Here is an 825-nt window from a genome sequence, read left to right on the forward strand (position 1 = left end):
TTTTTTTTTTTTTTTTTTTTTTTTTTTTTTTTTTTTTTTTTTTTTTTAATTTAAGGAGAGCTGGACAGCTCTCGCCAGCCTTCACCCAGCGCCTACTCCGTGTCTGGCCCCAGGCCACGGTCAGGCGGGCCCCGGCCCTTGGGGGAATGAGGCGACGCCGAGCGGCGGGGAGGAGGCTGGGGTTTGCCGGGGCCGCGCCGGGGTTCCTGCAGGCCGGGGACGGCGGGCCTGCTGGAGGACTGACCTTCCCGGAGGTGCCATCCCCCAGCACGACGATTTTCAGTTGCCGGTCCTGGCTCTCCTCCTCAGAGTCCGACATGGTGTCCCGGGAACCAGGCCCGCTCCCCCACCCCCACCCCGAGGTTGGAGGGAGGAAGGGGAGGAGGGGGTCTCCGGGGGCGGGGGAGAGGAGGAAGGGCGGCAGTGGGGGCAGGACCCCCCGCCCCGGTGTCTCAGCGGCGGCTGGACGTATCTGAGCTGAATCACTCGCCGGGCGCCATCTTGCCCGCCTCCCCGCCCCCGCGCGCCGCCCCGCCCCCCACGCGCTACGTCGGTCGCGCCCCCCCCTCCTCTGCGCCAACCCGCGCGGACGCGAGCCTCCCTAGCAAGCCGGCCCATTTGCGGGCCTGCGATGGGGGAGGCGTTCGAACTGAGCAGGCGAGACGGGCGCTACTCTCGAAGAGGCAGCTGTGAAGAAGAAAAACAAAATACATCATTCAAATCAGGTGGGGAAATGGGAACCCTGTAGCATTCAGGCGTTCTACCATATTCCCGTGTTTCCATCACCCCCTGTGAAGGTCCCTGAAGTGAATGGTTTAGCTGGAG

At 64.0% G+C, this 825-nt stretch overlaps 1 protein-coding gene across 8 annotated transcripts in view; it reads right to left on the bottom strand.

The window, feature by feature from the left end:
* The window catches only part of RAB28 (RAB28, member RAS oncogene family), a 116274-nt gene extending 115750 nt beyond the window's left edge, over window positions 1-524 (bottom strand). For all 8 annotated transcript variants that reach the window (XM_073891436.1, XM_025887482.2, XM_025887480.2 and 5 more), the window contains exon 1: window positions 245-524. In XM_073891436.1, coding sequence (XP_073747537.1) covers window positions 245-319 — 75 coding nt within the window. In that variant the 5' untranslated portion in view covers window positions 320-524. The remainder of the gene's footprint in view (window positions 1-244) is intronic.
* Between the last annotated feature and the right edge of the window lie 301 nt (window positions 525-825).

Source organism: Callorhinus ursinus, unplaced genomic scaffold (genome assembly GCF_003265705.2).
Source record: "Callorhinus ursinus isolate GAN/ISIS: 27379988/994484 unplaced genomic scaffold, GSC_fseal_2.0 scaffold4, whole genome shotgun sequence".
NCBI classification, from domain to species: Eukaryota; Metazoa; Chordata; class Mammalia; order Carnivora; family Otariidae; genus Callorhinus; species Callorhinus ursinus.